At 40.7% G+C, this 25,861-nt stretch overlaps 3 protein-coding genes across 3 annotated transcripts; all 3 read left to right on the top strand.

Moving 5' to 3' along the window:
- Positions 1 to 466: 466 nt before the first annotated feature.
- On the top strand, positions 467 to 3,124 carry LOC110081163 (olfactory receptor 1F1-like). The gene has a single exon (XM_078386776.1). The coding sequence runs from the start codon at positions 2,022 to 2,024 to the stop codon at positions 3,012 to 3,014; it is 993 nt and encodes a 330-aa protein (XP_078242902.1). The 5' UTR covers positions 467 to 2,021; the 3' UTR covers positions 3,015 to 3,124.
- Positions 3,125 to 4,400: 1,276 nt separating this feature from the next.
- Positions 4,401 to 13,740, top strand: LOC110081175 (olfactory receptor 1E16-like). Its single transcript, XM_078386778.1, has one exon. It carries the CDS (start codon positions 10,138 to 10,140, stop codon positions 11,083 to 11,085), a length of 948 nt encoding a protein of 315 aa, XP_078242904.1. The 5' UTR covers positions 4,401 to 10,137; the 3' UTR covers positions 11,086 to 13,740.
- A 3,752-nt stretch (positions 13,741 to 17,492) lies between these two features.
- Positions 17,493 to 24,503, top strand: LOC110081161 (olfactory receptor 1f45-like). The gene has a single exon (XM_078384323.1). The coding sequence runs from the start codon at positions 18,915 to 18,917 to the stop codon at positions 19,851 to 19,853; it is 939 nt and encodes a 312-aa protein (XP_078240449.1). The 5' UTR covers positions 17,493 to 18,914; the 3' UTR covers positions 19,854 to 24,503.
- Positions 24,504 to 25,861: the final 1,358 nt, after the last annotated feature.

Raw genomic sequence — 25,861 nt, 5'->3', positions numbered from 1 at the left:
TTTCTTTTTGGCAATATAACTGTCCTGTGTTGGCAGATGGTATTTCAAAGTCTTGTGATAAGTGTTTTCTACTCAGAATGTCCATCTGAATTCAAATGCAAAATTGTAATGGGAAAATTGGAAAACGCACCCCAATTCAGAATTTTCTTTTCTGTTTTATGGTGGACTTATTTCATTTGAATTTCATGATGTAGCCTTTGGGTGAAAAGAGGGAAACCGATTTTCTATGGGTTGGTCCATCCTAGCAAAGTTATGGAAATGATGCTCCTTTGTCTAATTACTTTCTCTACCATCTCAAGAAAATGTGGAGCTGGGAAAATCTCTGGCTGGATAAACAATTGTTCTGGTGTCTTCAAGGGCCCAATTCTCCAGAACAGCATCCATTTTTGATTAACAAGTTCCCTAAAGAACTACCATCTCCTTGGAGAAACTCCACCCAGATCACTGAACATTTCCTCACCTCATCAAGACAAGCTCTCGTCCCCTGTTGCCACCTAAATATTATACTTGCTTCAGCACTTTCCAAAACAAAGTGTCTTTGTTCTTGGGACCAGGTAAGTATAGATGGCATTATCTTTCAAGCAAAGACATTGCTTCTCATTAGTTCTAGTAGAGGTACAGGATGGTTCTCAGCTGAATTCTTTGAATCAAAGACAACATTTTTGCTTAGCATATTGTTCTTCGTTGTTCTTATTCACAGTGTCCCAAAATCTGTTTATTGCTCAGGGTTTTGTACATTGGATCCCGAGTGACCTCAGCTGGATTCCTCCAAATGAAGGAAGAACTGCTGAGGAAAGGGTATGTAACTGTTTCCTCCCTTCAGACGTATTTAAGGCTCAAAATTGCCCTCTCCAGTAGACGTGGGAATTTCATCTCAAGTCATTTTTGAGAAGGACTTACCAACATGTGCAAGTTCCTTCTCATGTTGGATAGAAAGAATGTTTAGGTGTGGAGGAGAAACTGAAGTTGATAGATGGATCCATCCAGCCTTGCTTTTGCATACTTAACTCTTCATAGTTTGATTCTGAATCCCTGAGTAGTCAACCATGTGAGTGCTGAATTAGCGTGATTGCTTCTTCTTTTCTGAGAGACACCTCAGGTTTACCACCTATATGGCAGAAAAGTAAAGCATTGTCCTTTCCATGGTGGGGGCACCTGTGCATATGGAATTTGGCTAATGCAAATAAAAAAAATTCATTTCAGTTAATTCAAAAATTTCATATTTTGGATGAAAACCATCAGAGACTAAAAGCAACATCGCAAAATCAAATGTGGAAGAAAGGCAATTGACAGATTTTCCTATTTCTACTCTCCAAGCTGCTTTTTTATACCTTAGGCAGTAGTTATAGCAATGGGAGGGGACATCTATTATTCTCCCCACCAACAAGAAAGCAGCTTTGAAGTGGTGCTTTTGAAGTGGCATTTATTTAGGAGTATGTCCCAATTTACTATCATCTATCAGAATTCCAGTGTAGATTTTTAAAGATGAGGATTCCAGAGTAAAGTTGGCAGGAAAACACACACGTCTCACCAAAACTAGGAAATCCTCCTCCTCAACTGAGCTTGAAAATGCTGCATTTTAGGAGCACGACTTCCAAAATCCTTCAAACAGCATCAGAGCAAAGGGATTCTGGGAGATGTAGGTCAAAACCGGTTTCTAATGGTTTCAAACCCTGTCTTTGACCCCATTTTTAGTGACATTTGGAGTAGGAGGTACTGTATACCAAGTGCCCAACATGAATCTTCTCTCTTACAGGTCATCTCCCCTTCCGCTGAAGATGGACGTCTCTGTTCATCCCTTGATCCTTTCCAAGATTATGATGTTTTAAATGATTTTTAGTAAGGTATTTGGATGCTGGTAGGAACTGAGATTGCTCTTGGCAAAAATCTGTCTTTTTCCAATGTTCTCTCCCCTGCCTCTTTTCAAGCTAAACTATTACCTTTGTATGCAGATGGACGGCAGGACTAAGCTGTGAACAGGGATGATTTGCACCCACTCGATGCTCATTTAACTCTGAGCCATGGAAAGGAAAATTCAAGATAACCAAACCCACTTTGCTGGATTTGTCCTCCTGGGTTTCTCCTCCTCTTCAGAATTCCAAGGATTTCTTTTCCCCGTCTTCCTCCCAATGTACCTACTTACCATGCTGGGGAACATGCTGATCATTTTGCTGGTCTTCTTCAACAGCAGCCTGTTCTATGCCCCTATGTATTTCTTCCTTGGCCACCTATCGTTAGCAGACATGGGACTCAGCTCAACTACAGTGCCCAAGATGCTCCAGATCTTGGTGTCTCAGACCAACACCATTTCCTACAGTGGGTGTCTGACACAGATGTATTTCTATGTGGCCTTTTGCACCATGGACAACTTCATCTTGGCCTCAATGGCATATGACCGCTATGTAGCCATCTGCCGCCCGCTACATTACACCACAATAATGAGTTACAGATGTTGCCTGCTGTTGGCCTCCGGATCTTGGCTCCTGGCATATATCCATTCTCTGCTATATGTTCTTTTGCTTTCAGAGTTTTCTTTTTGTGCTTCCCGGGAAGTAACACATTTCTTTTGCGACCTCGACCCTTTACTCAAGCTCTCTTGCTCAGATACCTCCTCTGTTGAAATAATGCTTGTCAGTGAGGGTACCACTGCTCTTCTTGGACCCCTGCTGCTCATCCTCTTCTCCTACATCTTCATCATCAGCAAGATTTTGAGGGTCCCATCAGCCTCAGGAAAGTACAAGGCCTTCTCCACCTGCAGTGCCCACCTTACCACTGTCTCCTTGTTCTATGGATCTCTGATAGGCACCTACATCTGTCCCTCATCCACCAACTCTGGCTCCAGGTTGAGAGTGGCCTCGATCATCTACACTGTTGTCACCCCCATGCTTAATCCTTTCATATATAGCCTAAGGAACAATGAGATACAGAACGCCATGAGGAGGTTACTGAGATTTTTTTTCAACAAGGGAAATTCAGGGCACAGGGGGTGGAGAGAAAAAGAGATTTTCTCATAATCAGCCCTGAGCCAGTTTTGAATAAAGGATGTATGAAGAATTTTTGAATACTCAAAATTCTCCCCCAGTCTCCTCATGGTGATACCTGGATATTTATCCAGTGGAGAAATGTTTCACACTTAAATATTCATGGATGTTCAACATGAACAGCAGCAATAATTCTCATGTTCTAAATTTCACTTGTGCTGTAATATAATGTAATTGTCTTCGGACAAACGCTGGCTCTATGGCTTGAAGAGCGGGATGAGCGCCGCCCCCTAGAGTCGGACATGACTGGACAAAAATTGTCAAGGGGAACCTTTACCTTTACCTTTACCTTTTAATATCATATGTTAAAAAAAGATGACAGACTCCTTTGAACAAGAATCCTATGGTGAAGAAACTGCAGCTCTAGAAAATGAAGAGAAAACTGCTCTGAAACACTGGTTGTTGTTGTTGTTGTTGTTACATGCTGTCATGTTGCGTCTGACTGATAGAAACCCTACGAATGAGTGATCTCCAGAATGTTTTGTCCTCAGCAGATCTGCTAACCTCTTGTAAATTCAAGCCTCTGGCTTCCTTTAGGGAGTCAGCCCATCTAATATTTGGTCTTCCTCTTTTCCTGCTGCCTTTCTCCTTTCCCACCTTATTGTGTGTTTTTCCCAGAGAATCCTGCCTTCCCATGATGTGCCCAAAGCAGGACAGCTGCAGTTGCAACAGTTTTGCCCCCAGAGATGGTTCAGGCTTAATTTGATCTAGGACCCCCTTGTTTGTCTTTCTGGCAGTCCAGGGTATCCACATGCTCTCCTCCTCCACCCAAATATTTTCCTATCAGTTTTCTTCAATGTCCAGCTTTCACACCTGTGCATGTGATACAGGAGACTATTATGGATTCAGGCTACTAGGGGCAGCATCACTTTGAAGAAGACTTTGAAGCAGATGGATTGCCTCTCCCTGCATTCCACAAGGACCTATCAGTACTGGGGACATGCATGAGGTTGTCTTTCTACCTCTACCGAAGTTCCTCCCAAGTCTTCCCAGGCCCCTCAGCTGCAAGGAAGCAAAATAAAGGAATATGGGACCATCTGAGCTGACCAGTCTCCATATGTCCTCAGTGCTGAAAGGTCTTTGCTGCAGCAACAGCTGTATCTATAGAAGTCTCTGCAAGCCAGACAGAAAACTGTCCAGGGTCCTGAAAAAAAATCTATCACTCTGTTCTGGCTCGCCTAAAGAGGGACTAGCTTCACCAGGCAAGACCTTGGTGTATCTACTATGCCTTATCTTGCCATGACACTGACAAGACTATCTTGGGTGTTCTGGGAACTTGCTGCTCTTTTGTGTTGGGGTATGGCAAGATCCAACATTCTACTCATTGTAGGTTAATGTGCTTAAAGACCTCACCCTGTCCCTTTTTTCAGTGAGACTCTATAAAAGGGGATTAATTCTTTTTGTTTCTCTCTCTCTCTCAAACTCACACTTCACTGGTGCTGACTGACTGAGCGAGTCAGAGACTGTGTGTGCTTGCCTAAATTTGTGGGTATTGCCTGGGCTGCCGTCACCCTACTTGCTTTTACTGTTTGGTAGGTTTTGTTATGTAGCTTAGTAGTTGTATTTGTTTTCTTAGGATGTCCCATTTACCTATTCCTAAAAGAATTAGATAAAGATTATTACTTAAATTTTGTCTCAGTGTCTCAATCCCCCTCATTTTGAAGTCTTCCTAGAACTAGGACAGAGATACATAATTCTGAACCACGGCTATAAAGCTGCTGTTTCTTGGTAGTTCTGGCATGAAACACAATCAGATTCTGGAATCAAATATTTCCTGGGTGATTAATCTGAGCATGATGGCTGGAGGATTGTGGAGGCTGGAGTCCAAAAGAAGGTGACATGTCAAGGTTTGATCTTAATAGCATACAGAAACAAAAATGTTGCTACAAAGTGCAACAGGATGCAATAAAAGTTATACAGATTAACCACCAGCTGGCCAGCATGGGAACTTGAGGCCTGCCAGATGTTGTTGGACTGCATCTCCCGACATCTGTAACGTGGCAATACAGGGAAGGAAGGCAATTATTGCATGGAAAGCCTGGAGTACTATTGTCACTTCACTAGAAATACTTGGGTGAATGATTATCCACAGGAAACAACAGAGAACCGTTCTCTCTGCCAGCCCACCTAAGGAGCAGTTCCACAATCCTCCATGGCAAATTTTTGCTGCCAATTGTTGGGCAGGAGCTTTCCCTCCAGACGAGTGGACTAAAACTCCCAGAAGCCTTAATCACCAGCTGTGCTGGCCAGGATTTCTGAGAACTGTAGTTCAAGAAATCTGGGGACCCAAGATCTTATTGGACTACAAGTCCCAGAATTCCTTACTGACTGAGGCTTTCTGGGAATTGTTGTCCAAAGCCTAAATCCAACTGTTAATCACAACTAAAGGACAAGCAATGCTGTAGTGGTTGGAAGTACTGGCTACAATATACTTTGACAGAATGCTCAAGAGTGGCACCCTTCATCACCTCCACCCTTGCTTGCCAAGGGATACTTCTTCTAAAGAAGATCCAGCTGCTTGCTTTGCAAAGGTCCTTCTTAAGCCAGCTGTGCCTCAGTGGCTCCTGACCTGTTTACTCTCAAAGACTGGACACCCCCCCCCTTGTGTCGGACAGGGGACAATGTCCCAATGACAGACAGACAGACAGACAGACAGACACACACACACACACACACGAATGAATGAATGAATGAATGAATGAATGAATGAATGAATGAATAAATAAATAAATAAATAAATAAATAAATAAATAAATAAATAAATAAATAAATAAATAAATAGGAAACTCTATCTCTCCATAGAGATGGGACTGTCCCAAATGCTATTATTCTTGGCATCAGTGAAAACATTTTTCTTTGCCCAGACATTTTAATTGACTGAATTGGTCTGTTTTGTTGGGTGGTGTGGGGTTTCTTTATACGGTGACACGTTCGAGTTTTTATAGTTTCAATCACGTTTTACTGTTTTAATTATGTTGGTTGAGGACAATGGATATGATGGGGCATGGTGAAAGCTGTAATTCCCTCTGATCTGGCATGTGGCAGATGAGGAAAGGCTGTGCTCTGCTTTTATTTATCACGGTTCTAAACTCCTGGGGAAATAAATATGGTGGATAAAAAGGAGTGCTAGGAATTGGGCCTGACCCTGAAACTGACATAACCAAAACCCAAATGCAAAGAGAGGAGATAGTTGCCCTACTCTTCTACAATATAGTCTTCTTTCAATGATATATGAAAGCTCTTACATGAAAACTTTTTGCCCAATGCTTGATGGCAGCACTCCTGAGAAACACTAAGCTCTAATTTTGGGAGGATTTATTGGTTGATGTACCTTAAGGTACGACTACATTGCCCAAAGAATCTGAGAGCTGTATCTGGGCATTATTGTATCAATTCATCTCATGTGCTCTTTTTGTTCCTGTCCCCATTCTCATAGGGCAGCCTAAGTTAAATCGGGTTCATTTGGTTCAGGCGACTACACCGCTCTTTAAATTGCTTTACTCAGACCCAGGATTGGCACTTCAATCCACCTATGGGTGGGTCCTAAGTCTGCCTGCATTCTGTCCTTGTCCATAACCATCTTCTATGGAGTTCTTTTTTCTTTTTTCCTCTACTGTAAGTGGCATAGCATTGCATCAGTGTTGCAAACAGAAAGACTCCAGTGCCTAAAGTCAAATAGTTTATTACTTTTTTTTTTTTAATGGAAACAGTTTGGATAGCAGCCATCATTTCTGAGTTCTTGATGGAACATATGACCAAGATATCAGCACAGCGAATGCGTCTGTGCACAGAATACAATGATATGGCCATTCACACAACCAAAAACAGGTTTAAAAAAACTGCATAATGCAGAGAATTTAAAAATAAACAACCTCCCAACAGGTGTTCAAAAAGAAATGATTTCTCAAAGAAAAGTACACGTTTCTCCCACACTGATAATGACATCATGTAGCTAGGAAATTTTGAATGAATTTGCATCTTGTTAAAGCCAGAGTAACTAGAGGAGTCCATTGCCATGTAGTCACACCCTAAGTCTGTAACTGAGAAATATGCAGCTGGCTACTACTTTACTATCATCCATCTTATTTACATTCCATCATATATTTTCAACATATAACTGGAAAGATGTTCACATGAATGGTGTGAGAGTCTGGTAGCACTTCCTGGATGGTTTCCACTCCAGTGCTTTGTTTCTCCTGGAAAAAACTTTTTTTTTTTGTCTAACCCAAAGCATCCACTGATATGGTTTTATCCAGACAGATGCTGGTGGAACTGTGTGACGGTGAGAGTACAATGCTTCATCTAACAAGCTCTCCTGGGACCAGCCCCCCCCCATGCACCCAACTATGCTGCCGTGATGTATTCCCTGGCCCAATGGAATATTTGCCATTGTAGGTCCTTCCGGGAAAGAACACCGCAGCCCATCTCACCTCTAACACTGAAAAAAGTGGCTTTACTCTTTGGCAGCTACCAAGTCATCTTCAAGAGAACTGTGCTCTTCGTTGAGGATGATAAAAGGGCACTGGCTGAAACCTCTGAAATGAAAGAGAGATTCCTTTTGAAACAATGGCTCTCTGTACTTTGCAACCTTTCATCTATCCAGAGAACATGGATCTCAAGGCATCTAAAGGGAAGAAGGAAGAATCTCCCTGAGCCCATTGCACAGCAAGTTTAAAATATATTTTCTCTCCCTCACCCATTTCAGTTTATTTGAAAGAGGATGCACTGGTATTGTGGGAAGAACAGCAGCTCCTGATCAGGTGAGTCTCAAGCCCTTTATCTAAGTGCAAACAAGCTTTCCATATCCCACATTTCCATATTCCACGTTATTGCTGGGATTGACACACATCAATGAATTTAATTGTCTAATTCATATTCCATTTAGGAATCTGGCTGTGAAGCCGGAGGTTGGGAGTTCAGTTCCTCACTGTCCATCTCAGAAGAGCCAGCCTGTGTGGCCTTGGGCAAGCTGCATAGTCCCAGGGTGCCCCCAGAAGAAGGGAATGGGAAATAACTTCTGAGTACTCTTTATCTGGAAAACCCTGAAAAGGGTCACTATAAGGTCAACATTGACTTGACAACACATGATTGATTGACTTGGATTGTGCTCTTCACATATGGGACAGCACAGTAGCTGAAGAGTGGCACCTTCATTACCTGTGCAGGTTATCTGTGCAAACCTGTTGTTGGTTTTTCTTAACGTTTCTTGGTCACAGAGGAAGTCTCCCTGCACAGCAGAGGTTCCTTGCAGGAGACTATTGCTCTCCACTTGGAGGGAGCTTGGGGTAGTGCACTTCTGCCCTTGCATGTTGATTCATGTGTTGATTGTGATCTCCTTTTGAATGAATGGGTAGATTTCTAGCTGTAGGTGGACCAGTGGTCTTGCTTCGTTCTGTGTCACTCTGTCGCATTACTGAGTCTGTGACTGGGAACCATTTGACAACAGTTGGAGGGGGCCAAGTTCTCCGCCCTTGCTTCAAGGATCAGGCAAAATAAGGAAGAGCTGAAGACCACCCGCCCCAGGGCTCCTTGGCAGTCAGTTTTATCCCAGCACTTGAAAGCTGGGGTTGACTGAGATTTAAATAAACTGCAGCTTCAGCCTATTTGTCACAATTAGCAAGTAAAGTGGGACCTCAGCTGTATGGTTGTCAAAGTTCAAACTGCAGAAGAGGATTCACAGGACAGAAAAGCACCTCTATGAGAAAATGAGTATTCAGGGAAAACTAATACAGAAAACCAGGATAGGACCCTTCTCTTTAATGTCTAGTGTAATCCCAAATTTAGAAAATTTACTCTTTTTGGACCACAGCGATGTTGCCTGAGGAATTCTATCATAAATTTCCAAGCTTTGGTTTACTTTTTAGTGTAAAGAACATTTTCCTCTCCTCTCCTCTCCTTTGATTCACAATGCAATCCTATATGACATTAAATGGACTTGACTCACAAGCAAGCATACACAAGCTTCTGTTTCAGTCACTTGTACTCAGAAACTGGTATGGTTCAGATACATCCTGATCACCTTCTTCGCTGCTTCTAAGAACTACATCTACGCTTCCTGTTCAATTCACATAATAGCTACATCTTTGAGACAGAAAATTAGCCCTTTTAGAGATAAACCTCCACACTTCTATTATTTTATTTCTACGTGGACATGCAGGACACCTCTGTAGCTTCCCTGGAGGATGCTCCCATATGGCAGTGAAATACATGAAGGTGATCAGAAACCTGATTAAAGACCACTCAGTGGTGAGGATCTTTCCTAACCAACCAGGACCAGACCTACCATTAGGGAGAGTGAGGCAGCTGCCACAAACAACAGATTTGGGGTATTGTGAAAGTGAAGCAAATCATGAATTATTGGGTTTATTATGATTTTATTTATATATGACAGGAAGGAAGAGAGATATTTGTGATGTTTTCTGTGTCAGGCACCATTGGCCAAGGGTCCCATATGTCTCATCTTGGGGTGGGAGGCATTGCCCGTCTGCCACAGACAGTCAAACATCTGGAACCAGCATTGCACCTTGCCATCATAACTGCTGTAGAGGAATATAATGATCATGTGCTATTATATGGCAGAGCTGGGCATCTCTAGTATTCACATGGCTGTGTAACAGTACTGTTGCCCAGGTCTAAGGGTTCATACATTACTTGCTTAAGTGTGTCTGGGTCTGTTCTTTGCCTGGATGACAGACTCTTTGGAAAATGTCCACATACATCCTTGAATTCCAAAAAAAAAAGGGAGAAAAATGGGATGCAAAGGAATTTTTTTAAAAAGAATTCCTACCTCACTGAAGCAGCTTTTACACATGTGTGGCAGGGACTGTGGTCTTTCCACTCTGCTGTGTATTGTTTTCTCTATGCCTTTGCCATGTTCTTCAAAGAGGAAGGTGTAATAAAGAAAAAAAGAGTCTGTTGCAAAAAAAAAAACAACCAAAGAACTGAAACCATCACTGGAAATAAACTCACCTTGTTCATCAGTGTGCCTTCTCAAGTGGACAAGTGGGAGGGTGGTATATGTGGCATCTAAAAGGAAGTGGTCCTGCCATTTCATTGCCTCTGATTCTATTGTGTTTTCTTTCAAACAGTTGTTATAATGGCCAGCATGAACAGGACAGACTTATCGCAAATTGCCCTTTGGGGCATCTCCACCCAGGCTGAACACCAGTCTCTCTTCTTCCTGCTTTTTCTCGTGATCTACCTGTTGGCCCTCTTAGGGAACCTTCTGATTGTCTTGCTTATCCATGTTGATGACCACCTCCTTCAAACACCCATGTACTTATTCCTCAGCCACCTCTCCCTGGCTGACATCTTTTTTATTTCTACCACTGTGCCCAAGATCTTGACAAACTGGATCTCCCAGATTAAGACTATCTCCTATCATGGGTGTCTGATCCAGATGTATTTCTTCTTGACCTTTGGCAACACCGATAACTTCCTTCTGGCCTGCATGGCCTATGACCGTTATGTGGCAATCTGCCGCCCACTGAACTACCCTATGGTGATGAGTCACAAGTTCTGCCTCTTGCTGGCATCTGGGTCTTGGGTAATTTCTGCTCTACATTCCTTGCTGTACACAATTTTGATATCACACCTTTCATTTTGCGACTCTGGGGAGATCCCCTATTTTTTCTGTGATGCTTATCCACTTCTGAGTCTCTCCTGCTCTGACACAAGGTTCATAAAGATCTTGTCACAGACAGAAGGTATGATGGACATCCTCGGACCCTTCTTCCTTATCATCATCTCCTACACATGCATATTCTGGGAAATCATTAAAATCCCAACAACTGCTGGACAGCGCAAGGCCTTCTCCACCTGTGGTTCTCATCTGGCGATCGTCATCCTGTTCTACGGCACCATCAGTTGCCTCTACTTCCAGCCTGCCTCTGCTTACTCGGCTAAGAAAGGCACCTTTCTCTCTCTCTTGTATGCAGTGGTGACACCTATGTTGAACCCCTTCATCTACAGCCTGAGGAACCATGACATAAAGGCAGCTCTGTTAAGGCTTCTTGGCAGACTCAGAGATTTCCTGAGGAAGTGAAAATCTAGAAAATGGATCTTCCATGGACATGTGGTAATGGTAGTGGTGATGATGATGGTAGCTTCCTTCTCAATTGGAAAGAAGGAAATTCAAGTTGACTAATAACATATTCAGGTGTTGTTATAGTCCATTATGCATATTATTATGACAGGAATTATTATGGTCAGTTCTGTTTTTTCCACAAAAGTGCAAAGCCGGTTCATTATGTTAAAGAAAATACCTCTCCTGGTCATTGTGAAGCAAGGTATCAGATCCAAGGTCCAGTTTACAAATTGCTTCTTAAGAGTATGATACTCATGCCAGATATGATGCAACAGTGCCCCCAATTATGTAACATTTAACATACCACCATGTTTTTATGCTATTAAATGTAATGTATTGTACTGTATTTCACTATGTCTCCCACAGCATTTTATGGTATTTTGTTTTGCAGTTTTTAATTTATTGATGTCATCATATTTTGTTATTCTATTTTTTTTTTGTTTTTTGTTTAGTTGTTGTAAACCACTCACAGTGCCCTTGGCAGCCAGATGGGCCATCTGTCTGTCTGTCTGTCTGTCTGTCTGTCTGTCTGTCTGTCTGTCTGTCTGTCTGTCTGTCTGTCTGTCTGTCTGTCTGTCTGGATCAGATTTGTCCCAACAGATAGTATTCTTTCTTATATTGGGTTAAGTTCCATTTTGTTCACTCAGATGTTGTGATGGACCAGAACTTAGGAGACCTGGGTTCAAAACCCAGCTCAGCTGTGGAAACTCATGGGGAGGTAGAAATGGTAAAACCACTCCTGAAATATCTCCCTTACCTTTAAAGCCTTGTTAGGGTTGCTATGATTCTGTCTTGACAGCACATAGCAACAGTAGAACATTACAAGATAATCAATCAAATCACACCTAACCAATTTGCTACCGCACTCAGGTCATCCCTTTCAGAAGAATAAGGAAAATTGTGGCCCTTTGGATGCTGGTGAATTAATACTTCCATACCATTAGGCAGGTTGGCTGAGCCTAGTGGGAACTGGAGTCCATTAATACTGTAGCTGGAAGCTCAATGATATCCTAGCCCTGCATTAGGGGTGATCGGGTTAGTTTTGATCCCAAAACCAGGTATGATTTTAGCAAACAGAGATACTGTCTTAGGTTCTCTGCCACTTAAAACTCTCAGTGCTCTTCCATGCCACAAATACACCAGGTATTTGCCCACCCACCTAAGTTACCACTATTTTATAACCTGTTCCATAAAAGCAATAATAAAACAGAGAAACTAGAGGCAGGTGTTGGATAGAGCTAGTTGTGTAGTACAATAAGCACAAAAGGCTACCTAGGGTGTTAAAATTCAGTGGATCCTATTTATCACAAGGAAAGCTTTGGACACTGTTGAAGACCAGATACTTGTACTAGAAATACTGGAAAATAAAATTTTACAAACCAAGGAAGTCATTATTGTTAACATTGCTAGCATGTGCATGTAACTCATTGTTTTACAAATTATTAATGTATTCACATCATCATTTTCCTGACCTCCCTACAAAAAACTGAGCTTCCTTCCTTCCTTCCTTCCATCCTTCCTTCCATCTGTCTTTCCATCCTTCAGTCCTTTGGTCCGTCCTTCCATCCCTCTCCCCATCCTTCTGTCCATCCTTCCTTCCTGGAGTATAGATTCTTACATGTGGATTCCAGTATCTGATTTCCAAGCTCTGATCGTGATGGAGTTGTACTGGATAGAATTATCACATCATTCACATGGCTGGTGATGAAAGATGACAATGAGCTTTGGGGAAGATACTCATCACCGAGAGCCCTGACTGTGATGCCCAGGCCATTTGACACAGATCCCATACCTCTGCTGAAACAAAAATGCCTCCTTGGTTTTAGAAGCCTTTCACAGGCAGCAAAAAAGGTAATTCATGCCATGTTTGAGGGGACAGGGTTATTTATTTACATCAGGGAACAAACTAGCTTAACTATTAGGCAAGGTGAGAAGATCAGTCTGAAACAGTATGTGCTGGAGTGTGCGTATGTTCAGTGGTGGAGGCAACTTGGCTTGTTCTCAATTCCACAGCTGTTCACATCTGCTGGACAGCATGAAACTTGTCATGGACTCCCTAAACAAGCCTGTCCCCTAAGGTTGTGGACCAGAAACTATCCCATTGTGAGTGTTGAAGTAATGATCAACTGTGTGTAGAATGGAAAAGACACACCATCTTGTCCTTTTCCTCAGCTGACAAAATGTTCTGGGCTGGTCTTGGGGACTCGGGGACTCAGAGACAACAAGAAGACCCAGTGGGTATATTCTGTATATTAAAAAGGAGAATTAAATTGAAATAAGGAGGCCCTAATCAGGAATCAGGGTAAAGATGTAATATGGTGGTTTTTTATTTTAGGTAAACTAAAATAGATATAAAGCTGGGTCATGGATCTGGAACCACTTTCAATAAGAATGTTATTAGAAGACCTTGAGAATATTATATAATATGAGAGTAATATTAAGATAGTAGTCATAGTATATACTAAAATTTGTATATGAATGGTTTGAATGTTTGAAAGATGTTTGGAATTTGGGTGGACAACCGGGAAGACACTGAGATGTAAAAAACAATTGTAAGCAAATCATGTAACACGATGTTTGACAAGCACAAAACAATGTAGATAGATTGAAAAACTAATAAAATGTGTTTTTTTTTTTTAAAAAAAGGCCCAGTGGGAGTGATCTATTTTCTCTCATTTCTATTTTCAAATACCATTGTTCTTGTGCCATGGACAACAATGAGGCTACCCCTGCTCTCTCTCCACTGGTCTTCTACCAATGCCTCTGAAACAGTGGTTCCCAACCTTGGGTCCTCAGATGCTCTTGGACTAAAACTCCCAGAAGCTTTCACCACTAGCTGTGTTGGCCAGGATTTCTGGGAGTTGCAGTCCAAGAAAATCTGGGGGTCCAAGGTTTGGAGCCACTGCTTACGAAGTTTGATTTGTACATTAAGGCATAATATCATTCCAACAGGCAATAATGCAGCATGGGAAGACATGGGAACCCCTCAGATGATCATTTGCAGTGCAGTAATTATGTTGTATGATAAGGAAGAAGTAAAATCAACAGGCACAGTTGTTACTGATCTTTTGGTAACCCTCCCAACCCCCTTAACTTTAAAGAATGTTTGGACCTCCATTGCCACCCCTCTCCAAAACTGAGCAGTAATTTCCATTGTACCCCACAAATTAAGTATCTGAAGTATCTTTGGCCCAGAACAATCCTGCACCCAAACCAGTTTCTGGGACAGACTAGCATATCTCTAGCAGGAAATGTTGCTGATTCTAGTGATTTCTCCTTGGAATCAGAAACCTTAGAGTATGTAACCTCAGCATCTGTAAAATGGGTATAGTTTTTCAACACAATCAATTCCTTCACCACATGCAGATAGGGAACTGCTCTGTATGTATTTTATTCCTCAATTTCTGTACCCAATGGTTGCTTAGTCCATTTTATGACAGCATGGTGGGGAGAAGGATGGTGAGGGGGAAATTGCTTGCTGTAGAGACAGTGATTCCTCCGTGCTCTCTTCCTGGCATTAGACAGCAGCATCCCAGGAGTTCTTCAAGATGCCTGTGAAATGTCTCTAGAGGTGCCCAATGCAGCTCCACCCTTTAAGAGGACCTCCCTGGCTTCTTCCTGCAACTTGGAGACATCCAGAGGTCTGACTGGCTTTTCCTTCTCTCAGCGGTTTAATTTTACATCCAAAAAGAGCCACCACAGCATATGGAAAGAGGTAGGCAGGAGTAGTGGAGGGCTTTAGCTGTTATTTTCTACCATCTCTGATGCTGCTGTCTTTTGTATAGCACCCACACAATGTTCTAGGAACATCACAGGCGTACATTAGCAGGAGGGGACTTGTGTTATGTGTTTCTGTGTGTTGAGTTGTTCAGGTCAGAGGAAGGAAATGCAGGCACTCCTTTTCATAGAACATCGCTGTTGTGGGTAAAAATGCTGGGGTACCCCTTCGTGTACTAACCTCTGTGTTTCAAGAGGTAGAGGCAAAATATGGATGTCTATCTATGGGTATCTGTCTGGACATGTGTGGTGTAAAACCACCTTCCACCATCTGGCACCCTCCAGATGTGCCAAATAATGGCTCCAATCCATCGTGATTTGCTGCCTCAGGATGATGGGAGTTGTAGTCTGACCCCTTTTGGACAGTGCCGGTCAGAGCAAAACTTATGGGAAAAAACTTTTCAGCAACATTTTTTTCTTGTTAAATGTTATTTTGTGTTGCACTTTTAAGTTTATATTGTTTCTAATGTTTAATGTATGTTCATCCTGTCTCTATTTAGTGGACAGACCAGTGAAGCAGCGAGAACACAAGAACATTTCTAGGCAACATATAGGCTACTATAGATAACTTGTACATATACTCTACTTCCAGAAACCTTTGTGATCACACATGGTCACAAAGGGATTTATTTTATTTTATTTATTTATTGGATTTTTACCCCGCCCCTCTAGACCATGTCTACTCAGGGCGGCTAATGATGATACTTCCTTTTAATTTATTGCTGTTGATTATTGTTCTACTTTCTGTTGCGGGCTTCCCAGAGTGGTAGCCAACCGGGTGATACACAAATCAAACAAACACACAGTTAATAAACAAACAAACAAATACATTTATTTGGGGATGGAATCCTTTTTACATCAGAGTCACAGAATAAACAAACTGATTGTGTCTTCTATTTCTCCCCCTGTTGGTTGGTACTGTCATTTGGCTATGAAAGGACCCTTTCTAAGCTTCTGTTTCTTTTGCCTTTCACTGCCCATTTGCATCAACGTGCCAACCACAGCTCACACTACAAGAAACTGATAGCTTTAAAGATGGAGTTGGCCACCTTGTCATCACTTATGTTCCAGCACCTCTCATACATTCCTCCTTTCATGAACTTCAATGTGAGCCTCTCCAGTTTGTGTGTTTGTTTTTTTTACAATGTCAGCTGGTTCAGAAAAAGCTGGTTCCTTTATATACACCATTCTCTGGACCTCCCCAACAGTGAGAAATTTATTGGGTTTTGTTTTTGTTTTTTGAAGGGGTGACTGCTCTTAAAGCTAGCATTTCATTACAGGACATCCTCTCTTTACTTAGTGGACAAAACCAGTGGAGCAGCAAGAATGCAAGAACGTATCTAGGCAACATATAGGCTACAATAGATAACATGTACATTTACTTTACTTCCAGAAATAATAATAATAATAATAATAATAATAATAATAATAATAATAATAATAATAATAATAATAATAATAATAATAATGATGATGATGATGATGATGATGATGATGATGATGATGATGATGATGATGATGATGATGATGATGATGATGAAGAAGAAGAAGAAGGAGAAGGAGAAGGAGAAGGAGAAGGAGAAGGAGAAGGAGAAGGAGAAGGAGAAAGAGAAGGAGAAGAAGTGCTGTCAAGTCAGTTCTGACTAGGTAGAATGATACAATGCATACAACAGCTGCCCAACAGAGAGTTGCTAAATCTCAGAGACTCACTTCGCCTAGGTGTTTTGCTCTGGCTAGGTTGAAGGATGGAAATATGCATCACTGGATAATGCCTGGGAGTGGGATTTGGGGACTGTTACCGGTAATCAAAGGAAGGTGGGTTTAATACCCCCTTTCCATTTCCTGTTCCTATTGTTTAAACCATCATTCACCCCTCCTATCATAGAACCATAGAATCATAGAATAATTTGGTTTGAAGGGACCTACAAGGTCACTCAGTCCAACCCCTTCTGAATGCAAGAATATTAATCAAAGCAGATCTGACACATCGTTGTCCAATTTTATCTTGAATGCCTCTAGCACTGGAGTGCTTCCGAGGTAATTGGTTCCATTGTTGTATGGCTCTAACAGTTCTGAGGTTTCCTCTGATATGATTGACACTTATTGGCATAAGCAGTGTTCTAACATGTGAATCAATGCAATGATGTCTGCTTTCAAAGCATATATGTTCTTTTTTTAAAAAATAATCTTTATTTTCTATAATTATAACATACACATAAACATATAACACATAAACTGATACAATTTAACTGTGTTCCCCACCACCATAAATGGGACCTCTTGCTGTAATCTTCTTCCTCCACCTATATTCTTCTTCTGCTGCTTCTTCTATTGTTCTCTTCTCCAGAACTGCATTGATTCTTGATTTGGAGCTTTCCCTTTTCCTCTTATTAACACATATTACAAAAATCTGCCCCATATTTCATAAAAATTATTTTTTTCAACTCTCATTTCTTAACCTTTAAATTACAAGTTAATTTATCATTTATAGCTATATTCCATATTTCCTTATACCAATCTTCAATTTGAAAATCAGATTTTAATTTCCATTATCTAGCTATTATTAATCTAGCTGCTTTTAATAAATTGGTTATCACTTCTTTAGTTATCTTATCATATTCCACATTCTCGAATATTGATAACAAAGCAGTCTCAGGATTAAATTCTATATCTTCTTCACACATGTAGTTTAATTCTTTAAAAATTCGTTTCCAAAATCTTTGTACTTTTTCACATTCCCACCACATATGAAAGTATGTGCTGTACCAATTTCTTTCTCACATTTCCAACAAACATTCGGATAACTAGCATTAATTTTATTTAATTTTATTGGTGTTAAATGCCATCTTAAACCGAGTTTTAAACAGTTTTCCTTTATTCTCACTGACATAAATCTCAAAACCCTCATTTTCCATATCTTCCTCATTTATGCTTTTTCCAATGTCTCATCCCCATACTATTTTCAATCCTTATTTCTTATATGTTCTTAAACAGAGGTGACCAGAGTCTCTTTTTCCCATTTGCTAGAAACAAGTTTGCAAGTCTGGCTTGTCTTGATTAATGGTAATTTACCTCTGAGATTTATGCTTGTGGACTTAAACTGACAGGTTCAATAATAGGGTGCTGGTCAGTGTAGCCTCCCTAATAATAACCCTAAACTGGCACGACCAGTTGAGATGTCACCCACCTTGTGGTTCAATATAGGATTTCAGAACTGTTCTTGCAAAAGCTTCTGTTTCTAATTCTTACCATTTCTGAAATCTCCAATGACAAAAATAAAAAAATTCTGCTATACTGTATTTATAAGATACAGCCCATCCATAACACACTCCTTTTTCTTTCAGTTGTGGTTTTGACACAGGATGGGACAGGTAGTTCCTTCTCCACGTAGAAAATGGAGATAGTCCACGTTCTATCTCTTCTTCCAAGACAGACTTCTCCCTCTGCTCTTGGAAGGCACATACCTTCCTGGTGTGTGTATGACAGGATTGTGCTGTAATAAGAACATCATTGCTAACCATGTAGATATTTTCTTCATGAAGCAGATTTAGCAGGTTGAGATGTTATCGGCATTTAAGCAACAGAATGAGTATTAGCATCCTTTATTACTTTGTAGTGGGTGTATAACAGTATTTGTTAGTTGAAGTGTTTTATTCTTTGCATAAAATTTTTAAACAGTACTATTTAAAATTTACATTGCTGTTAATATTAAAAGATACACCATATGGAAAAATATTTAATAGTTTACCATTTCCCCATCATATTAGCAGACTATCAGCAGATCAGAACATACAGGAAAAAGAATGTCCTGCAAGTATAGAAAATACCCAGGGTTTAAATAATAGAATGAACAATAGAATGATTAGGAATGTGCATCTCAACGGGATCCTAACATAAGAAGAACAACAATAATTCTCAAGCTTTTCTTCAATATTAAGTAGGCCCATTTTTTGACCACACTGCAATTTAATTCATAACACCTATATGATGTGATTCTCTCTTCAGATCACATGGACTGTGAGAATGGCACAGACATTGATGAGTTTGTTCTTCTGGGTTTCTCTTCAGAGCCTAGACAGCAGCTTCTCCTTTTCCTCTTTTTTCTGGTGATGTATGGAGCAGCACTTATGGGGAACGTCATAATGATCATTCTCATCACTGTGGATGCTCGGCTCCACACACCCATGTACTTCTTGCTACGTAATCTCTCTGTGGTAGATGTGGGCTTCATCTCTGTCACTGTGCCCCAAATGTTGTCTCAAATTATTTTCTCTTACAATACTATACCTTTCTATAACTGTTTGGTTCAGTTCTTCTTCTTCTATGTGTTTGCTGTTTCTGATCACCTCTTGGTGAGCGTTATGGCTCTAGATCGCTATATTGCCATTTGTAATCCACTGCACTATGTTACAGTCATGAACCAGAAGGTCTGTGGACATCTTGTGGTTGGCTGCTTCATCATTTCAACCCTTCACTCTATGCTCCATGCCGGCCTCCTCCTGCGTCTTAGTTACCATGGAGACAATCACCTCGACTACTTCTTCTGTGATCATCAGCCCTTGCTACAACTGTCCTGCTCAGACACCAGCTTCAATGAAGCAGCCATCTTCTTTGAAGCTGGAATCATAATCATTGGACCTGTTGTCTTCATTATACTCACTTACATTTGCATTGTGGCAAGTGTGATGAAGCTGTCACCCTCAGCAAGGCACAAAGCTTTCTCCACTTGTGGTTCCCATCTTATCATAGTGGTGCTTTTCTATAGCGCCACCTTTGGTGTCTATTTTTTGCCCACATCTAGCTATTCATCCAAGAGGGGGTCTATTTTTGCTGTGGTTTATGCCATCATCACTCCAATGGCCAATCCTTATGTTTACTGTCTGAGGAATAACGATGTGAAAGTGGCCCTGAGGGATCTCCTGGGAAGGAGGATCCTTTCTCAGTGGTAATAGTAAACACTGGTCAAGATAAATGTTCCATACTAATCATTCCAAGTAATACTATCAGTGTTTCTTTTTTAAAAAATGAGATTCTGGAGTGCAGAGGTGTTTCCCTCAAAAAGAAAAGTTCTTTTCAAAATATGCGGGGGGGGGGACTGATTTTAAAGTGATTTTAATGTGGAAGTAAGGCATGATTACAGCTTGATTTCCATGGATTACAAGTAAGTCTAGTTGTTTTGGAACAAAGCTACTGATAAGATAACAAGGCACAAGCAACTCATTTGGTTTCATGCCGGTTTTTGCAAGAAAGAGTAAGCAACAGAACGATGATCCAATGTGAAAAATAAAAAAATAAGTGTATTAAAAATTTCGCATGTGTTGTGTTTTACCTATAATGTTACATGACAAAGATTCCACAAAATACATGTAGAAACCTGTGTTAGGCAAATGAGAATATCAATATATTGTACAATATGAGCTTTTACAAGATATTATAAAAAGAATTTAAAAAATGAATCTTATCCAGCTGTTTGTTTAATGATAAGCAAGTAGATAAGAGAAAGAAATGTAATTTGTTTTATAAGTCTTTAGTCTTACAATTAATAATAAGTAACTGTTTTGAAAAGGGGTATAAAACCACATGTAATCCCGTAACACAGTCTATTGGTATCAAAATGACCTAGAGTCTGTCTCCTGGTGTTACCCTAGAGAATTGGTCATATGGTAGATTGCCATATTTGCCCTTGAGAAGAGGACTGGAACATTCGCACAGCGATCAGCTCTAGTAGCGATAAGCTCTCCTATGGCAACATTTACACAGCCATGTCCTGACCTTTCCAGGGAATTCTCTTTTGACTACCAATTAGAGATAGGCACGAACCACAGTTCGGCAGTTTACATCAACAACTTTCTTAATAGCTGTAAGGATAGTTTTTACAACGACATGCCTGCGACTTTTTAAAGGTTACGTGTTTTTAGTACTTTGGGATTTTATGTTTTTCATATGGAACCTAGAAGATGTAGAAATAAAACTTGTGCAAAATTAATAAGTTTTGAGGTTGCCTGGAATTGTTGCAACAATTAAAATACTTATAATCAGATACTCAGATGAGTTTGGAAATGCTTGTCACTGATTGTCTGGTTTCATTTTGGGGTTAACCCTTGAATGTCAGCTATGACAAATCATAGGGTTCTGTTCTTTGTCTGGGAGGTCTATAAATCTCTGTAGGACTCCTGCAGAGTAGAAGCACCAATCTTGGCATCTGACATCAGGAGCTAGAAGGCTTGACTAAAGCAGCTGAATCCAGTCATTCATTTAATGTGTGTGTTTCTCCTCTCTGCTAGCTTGAATATATTGGTGAACTCACTGGTAGAGTGGGCATGTTGCTTGCAAAAATTTCACCTACTCAACTTCAGCTCTCTCCAGTAATGTATGGGAATATCTTTGTTATGAAATCCTGGAAAACAGCAGCCAGCCAGTGTCAATTGGGATAAGCCACCAGTTAGCAGAACAAACCTGTGCCTCCAGGATCTTTTATTGGGCCCTCTAGCTCTTGCCAGGATACTGCCCTGTTCTGGGTTATTGGTGTTCCTGAGGTCACTCTGCTCTGTCACCCATTTGGAAGCATGGTGGAAAGAACCTTGCTAAGGAAAGGGCTTGGAAATCCATGGATGTGGACATCCTGCACTTCAGACCTTGGAAAAGCTACATTTTTGGGCTACTACTCGTAGAATCAGCCACTCAGCATCGGTATGCTGGTTGAGAAAGTCTTAATGCAATACTACAGAAAAGTAACTGAAGAAAAGGAGATTCACATCTGACCACTTTGTGCTTTGCCCCCTTCTGGAATACAGGACCCTTCTCCAAGAGATTTCAATTAAGATGATGAGGCTTTTGACAAGAAAAATGTTTGCACTAAATGTATGCACTGAATTTGGACAACACTAATACCCAAGCAAATTGGCCTAATTTGAAGAGATTTGTGAAAGATTTTGTTAGCCAGATTCTGTTCCGGAGCAAAGCAAATTTTCAAATAAGTTCACTTCCAGAGTACAAATCAAACTGCATAGCGTGCAAATAGCTTCAGCCTAATAGACTGTTTTGAGACATATTGTCTGTCTGTCTCAAAACTGGCCTGCATATCATCCCATTTAGGGTATACAACGTCTCCAAATTTCATGTACATCAATGGAAAAACAAAAAAGTTATAGCTGTTTTGATTAATACAAGTGAATGGGAATTTACAAATAAATTGGCCACAATTTGAATTGGATGGGGCAGAAATTGCTCTCAGATGAATTACGATAGTTTTGGAAGGCCTGAGTTGGATTTCAAATCAAACTGGGGGACTTTTGCATAGCTCTAATATTTCCAGAGCCAGTTATGCCATTAGAGAGAATGGGGTTGTTTGGTCATAACCAACAATGAGTGAAAAGTGGCTAACTAATGAAAAAAATGAGTCTGGTTCTGGTATTTTCCTTCGCTTGTTTTCTCTTCGTGATTGTGGCAAATACAAGAAGAGACTCTGTAAATTATCTTGTCTGCTGACATTGATGTTTTCCACATTCAGATTTCTTTTGCCATCTTTCATTATTCTCACCGATGTTCGCATTGTGGCAGCTGTGATGAAGTTGCCTTCCACAGCAAGGTGCAAAACTTTCTTCACCTGAAGCTCTCACCTCATGATGGTGGCATTTTTCTATGGGTCCTTCACTGGTGTCTACTTCCAACCTGCCTCCACCTACTCAGCCGAGCAAGGATCAGACTTTACTATTATATATTACTATCATCACTCCAGTTACCAACCCTTACACTTACAGCTTCAGGAATAAAGAAGTGCAAGGAGCTCTTAGACATTTCTTGAGAAAAAGGATCTTTTCTCAGTAGCAAGTGAACATTGTGTATCATTCCTATTACCATGCCCCTCTTAAATCCTAATTACTGGGTTATTGCTGGGATAGGCAGGCAGCCTGTTATCCTCTAGATCTTTTGGAGTAGAACTCTGTTGAGTCTCAGGTACCCTATAACTAGATTCAATTATAATTTCAAATTTAGCAAATTGACTGGCTGGGCAAGAGAGGTTTTTAAATGGAGTGGTTTGTATTTTTGTTGCTTATACATCTGTTTTAATAATGTTTTAGTTTTACCTAATATTTTAACCTAATGTTTATTTAATTCTTTTTAAATATTTGAATGTTACTGTTTTTAGCTTTTAATACTGTGTTTTTAATGATGTAAGGGACCTTGAATCCTTTTTTAAAAGAATGGTGGGGTAAAAGTATTTTAAATAAATACATGTTGGTATGTAACTGTAACATTTTAGTTGCTTTCATATTTACAGATATGACCTGTACTTTTACCCTAATTTAATATGAATAAGTGTCTGAAATAGGCTTAACTAAAAGTTGGACTATGTTTGACAGATAATTTGTCATGATGAGAAATGATTCTGTAAGTGCAGACTGTGCGTGATTTGTCACACCACGAGCTTTCCTCACCTCCTGAGGTTTGCCTATTAGATTGCGTTGTTTCGTGATTGGCTTTCAAGACGTAAGCACATTTTTAATTTGCAAGTCTCATTTCCCAGATGTGAAAGCCTTCCTGAATCATGGCTCTGGAACACTGGCTTGATTTCAGGGTTGTGAAAGCTTCAGTTTTAAAAGCTGATTTGTTTGAATACCTGATGAATTCAACTCTATCTATGCTGCTGTCTTAGGGCCCTGAGCTTCCTCCCCGCCCTCCCTGACAGGCAACTCATTATAACAACCATATTGCAGCCAGTTACCACATAATGTTGTCTACATTGAGAAAAGTCGCATCTATTGCATTTGGACAGGATAGAAATGTGAGCATTTATGTTCAGGGCTCTTCCAAACCCAATATTTGTTCCCCTTTAGTTTTCCTCCTTTTTTGTCACTTTGTGGCAGGTGATCAGGTTGTGTCCTGGAACTTTTTTCCTACCTCTTCAAGGTGCTTCAGTGACCAGCAGATGGAGGTGTTCATCTATTTATCTGCTGTGAGATTGACTCACTGGTAAATTGAAGAATAACATCTCCTCCTGTGCTCCTCTTCCTTGATGAATTGTTGCCACCCGCTATTCTTATCTTTCATATTTTATTTGTACGTCTGGCTCCAGCTTTGATTGCTTTATTTTTTAAAAAATGTAAGAAAGGGGAAAGGAACAGAAAAACATCTCATTAATTCTGGGTTCTGGAAGGTGGTGGGTTTGTATTAGGAGTCTGTAACAATGTGCTGCTCCCTATGTGCTTTCTTGACTCTTGCTTTGGGTGCATTAGCGCTGGAATGCCTGGGAAGGGCTATAGCGCTAAACTTTGCCCCTCCTCCCAATAGAAGTACACACACACACACACACACACACACACACACACACACACACACACACACACACACACACACACACACACACACACACACACACACACACACACACACTCTGAACCAAAAACCTTGGGAAGCAGAAAAAAGTGTGGAAACTTGGTTGAGGGTGGGAAACTGACACAGAGTGAGATAAGAAAAAGGTTATCTCGATGTCAAGGAAAACTGTTGCCCAAACTGGTGCTTAATGCTGTGTCTGGAAGATTCTCTACTTTCGATACAAACTTGACAAAGTTCACAAATTTCTTAGGGGGGGGGGGAGAACTTGACTTTAAAAAAACCCAAATAAAGGAAAATGCAAAGCTATCTTTCATTCATCCCTACTATTGGCCATGTTGCCGGGGAATATGGCAGTGGTTGTCTAATACAGCTAGACAACACTCCATTGGGGAAGACTATTCCACAGAAACTAAGCCTAGATAATATATCACAATCAACCACATTTTTGTCTTCTACTTTTGCCTATGCCTTTTCGTTCCTTTTCTATAATTTTCCATACATCACTCACTCCCTTTTTATTCTTCCTTCCCTCCCTAGCCTGTCTTAATCACATTTGCCTTTTCCCTTCCAGATCAACATAAAAAGTAACTCAATAAAAGCCAGTGGACATATATGTCAGCATAAATCAAGAAAAGTTTGAGGCTGGCAGCCATTGTTAACCTTGTTTTGGTTGAACTATCTTCCATTTCTTCAGGAACTCTTGAACAGTAAAGCAATGTTATTTGTAAGTTTACTGACACATATGCTGACTATTTTAAACACACATCACATTCTATGGTGGTGATTTACTCAGTTTAGAAATCTAACGATGATGTTGGCAAAGGGGTTGGGACAGAGTTAGCTGGTGACTCCAATTTTGGGGGTGCTGTGAATCTCCTCCAGCTTTACTTTGCACATTAAAGGGGTTACCTATGCTGGAGCTAGAATTCAGCAACTTGAAGAGTGGCTGTAAATTGTAGACTGAAATGCAGAGTGGAATCACAATGACCCAAAATGGGAATCAGTAGTAGTTCCCCCACGAAAGTGGGAGCAGCATTAAAAAACAAAGTCTTGAGATGAGGTTATCAAGTGAATTGAAGAGAATGCCATTCAATTGGATTTTAGGGTCAAGACCGGGGGGGGGGCAGTTCCCTATGATTTTATAGGAAAGGGTCTTTTTTGATGTTACAGAGTTGGGGCAGGTTTCTGGCAATGTCACATAATTGGAGCAGGCAGGGACTGGGAGAGAAGAAAGCACAACACAAATACAAAACCATTGGCAGACAGCCAAGGACCCTGATGCCAGCTGGGCTTAAAGGTAGCTCAGCCACTCAATCCTTTATCCTTGGATGCTGCTCAGCCCATGATTTGGCTCTTTGCCTGGAGAGCTGAAGGAGCATAGTCATTCCCTGAGTCTTCAGCCCGGCCCCTCAAGTCAGACCATTCTAACTTGAAAACTGCACCAAACGGCAGCAGAAATTGCACCCTAAGAGGCAGCATTAAGAAATACAGGCAGAGGAGGGGTTATTTTTACAGCCCTCATTAAGCCCACCAAGACATCATTCCCACTTTCCTCATTCTGCAGATGACAGGCATTAATTGCTTGGGGTTTATTTGGGAGCCCAAATATGTGGGGGAAGAG

The sequence above is a fragment of the Pogona vitticeps genome, chromosome 2 (assembly GCF_051106095.1).
Source record: "Pogona vitticeps strain Pit_001003342236 chromosome 2, PviZW2.1, whole genome shotgun sequence".
Lineage (NCBI taxonomy): Eukaryota > Metazoa > Chordata > Lepidosauria > Squamata > Agamidae > Pogona > Pogona vitticeps.
This window is presented reverse-complemented; position numbering and strand designations above follow the sequence as displayed.